At 61.8% G+C, this 1,930-nt stretch overlaps 1 protein-coding gene across 1 annotated transcript; it reads right to left on the bottom strand.

Moving 5' to 3' along the window:
- Nucleotides 1–562: 562 nt before the first annotated feature.
- On the bottom strand, nucleotides 563–1,188 carry LOC111539053. Its single transcript, XM_023206748.2, is given in 2 exon segments — nucleotides 563–703; nucleotides 706–1,188. Coding segments are annotated over 2 exon segments (624 nt in total).
- Between the last annotated feature and the right edge of the window lie 742 nt (nucleotides 1,189–1,930).

The raw sequence follows: 1,930 nt of genomic DNA, 5'->3' as shown, positions 1-1,930 counted from the left end.
AATCCCGGCCCCCAGTTACCAGACAGGGGCAGCCACATCGCGTCTGTGTGCCTCAGTTTCTACATCTGCGGCTGCAGTGATGGTTGTGCCCGCCCAGTGGGGCTGCTGTGAGTTAAGGGGTGAGAGACAGAGGCACTTCCGTGTCCACTGTCTCCAACACGTTCTTCCTGGTCACCCCTCACCGAACACCCCAGAGACCAGGCAGGCGCCACGGACAGTTGAGAAGGCATCCAGCCTGCAGAACGGAGTCCAGGACCCAGAGAAGCTTCAGGGGTGAGCAGGGTGGGTCAGGGCCGGGGAGTAAATGACAGGGGGAGCACGCGGAGGGAGGAGGGAGCTTCAGGACAGGAGGTGCAGGCTGAGTGAGGATGGCTGAGCGGCCCTTGTGTCAGAGCAGGGAGGCTCAGCGGAGGCAGGGGCAGGCTCAGCCTCTGCGCTTCTGCCTCCAGGATGTTATGGATCTGGCGGGGAACGCGTAAACCATGAGCTCACCCCGCGGGAACGTGGTTTCCTCTGGCTGCCCGCACAACAGCTGTTCCCCATCAGTACCGGCCCCATCTCCCTAGCAGGAAGCCGGGCAGCCACTGCAGGCCAGGTGTGGACGCCCCTCACAACCCTCCCATCTGCACGGACATCACTGAACGGGGTGGTAAGGGGGAGGGGAGCAGCGAGGAGAGGGTGGGGTGCAGCCCCCCATGTCCCTGGCCCCCTCTGGTCTCTACCTTTGCTGTGACCATGTGGAGGAAGCCCAGCTCCCGGAGGTGGGGCCAAGCCTTCAGGGTCCTCAGTGCCACCAACCAGGCCTGACCCCGACTGCTGACTGAGCCCCACGTGGTTCCTCTGCCCTGGACATGTGCACCCCCGAGCCCTCCTGGCTCTGCTGCAGCAGACCTGTGTGCCAGGGCCTTCTAGACGGTTCTGGTGCCTCCTGTGCGGACTGTTCCCACCATACCTGGTCTGGGCTGAGGCTTTCTGGCCCTTCCCCCTCTCACCCTGACGATGTTGGCCTGGGGGGCCCATGAATGTGCCCTGCCCACGTGGCCCTCTGCAGTCACCCACAGCCAGCAGGACCCAGATTCCTTACAGGCCAAATGCAGGTGCCCCAGCTCCTCCAGCCCCTCCCCCTGCAGTATGTGGCCAGTGACAAAGAGGGGATGAGTTTGGCCCTGTGCCATGCTGGGGCCACATGCCTGCCCTGCCCGCCCTGAGTGTCCCAGCTGTGAGTCCCCAGCCCACTGGCTTCAGGCACTGCCAAGCCCCTTGCTGTCTTCCCTGAAGAGGGTGCGGGTTTCTCCAGGCCAGGCCTGTGGTCAGCAATGCAGGCAGGTGTTTGTGACCAGGGCGTCTGTGCTATCAGACACAAGAATAGCCCCCAAACCACGCAGGGAGGGAGGAGGCCCTGAGAGAGAAGGTGCCGTTACACACACGTGACCACAGAGAAGGCTGCCTTCACCCCGTCTGCACCCTGGGAGCGCCTGCCGCACTGAGGACCCAGCACAGTTTCTGGTTTTCTGGTGCTGCCTTCTTTTTTTTTTGAGATGGAGTCTTGCTCTGTTGCCCAGGCTGGAGTGCCGTGGCCTGATCTCGGCTCACTGCAAGCTCCGCCTCCTGGGTTCAGGCCATCATCCTGCCTCAGCCTCCGAAGTAGCTGGGACTACAGGCGCCCGCCACCATGCCTGGCTAATTTTTTGTGTTTTTAGTAGAGACGGGGTTTCACTGTGTTAGCCAGGATGTTCTCAGTCTCCTGACCTCGTAATCCACCCGCCTCAGCCTCCCAAAGTGCTGAGATTACAGGTGTGAGCCACAGCGCCCAGCCAGTGCTGCCTTCTTGGGGCGTGGCCTCCACAGTGCTTCGCCTGGCTCCCGCAAAACAGCTTCGTTGAGGTGAAATTCACATGCACACAAGTCACCCTTTACAGCGTACAATTCA

This window comes from Piliocolobus tephrosceles, chromosome 3, assembly GCF_002776525.5.
Source record: "Piliocolobus tephrosceles isolate RC106 chromosome 3, ASM277652v3, whole genome shotgun sequence".
NCBI classification, from domain to species: Eukaryota; Metazoa; Chordata; class Mammalia; order Primates; family Cercopithecidae; genus Piliocolobus; species Piliocolobus tephrosceles.
The sequence above is the reverse complement of the archived record's forward strand: the minus strand, read 5'-3'. Positions and strand labels throughout refer to the sequence as shown.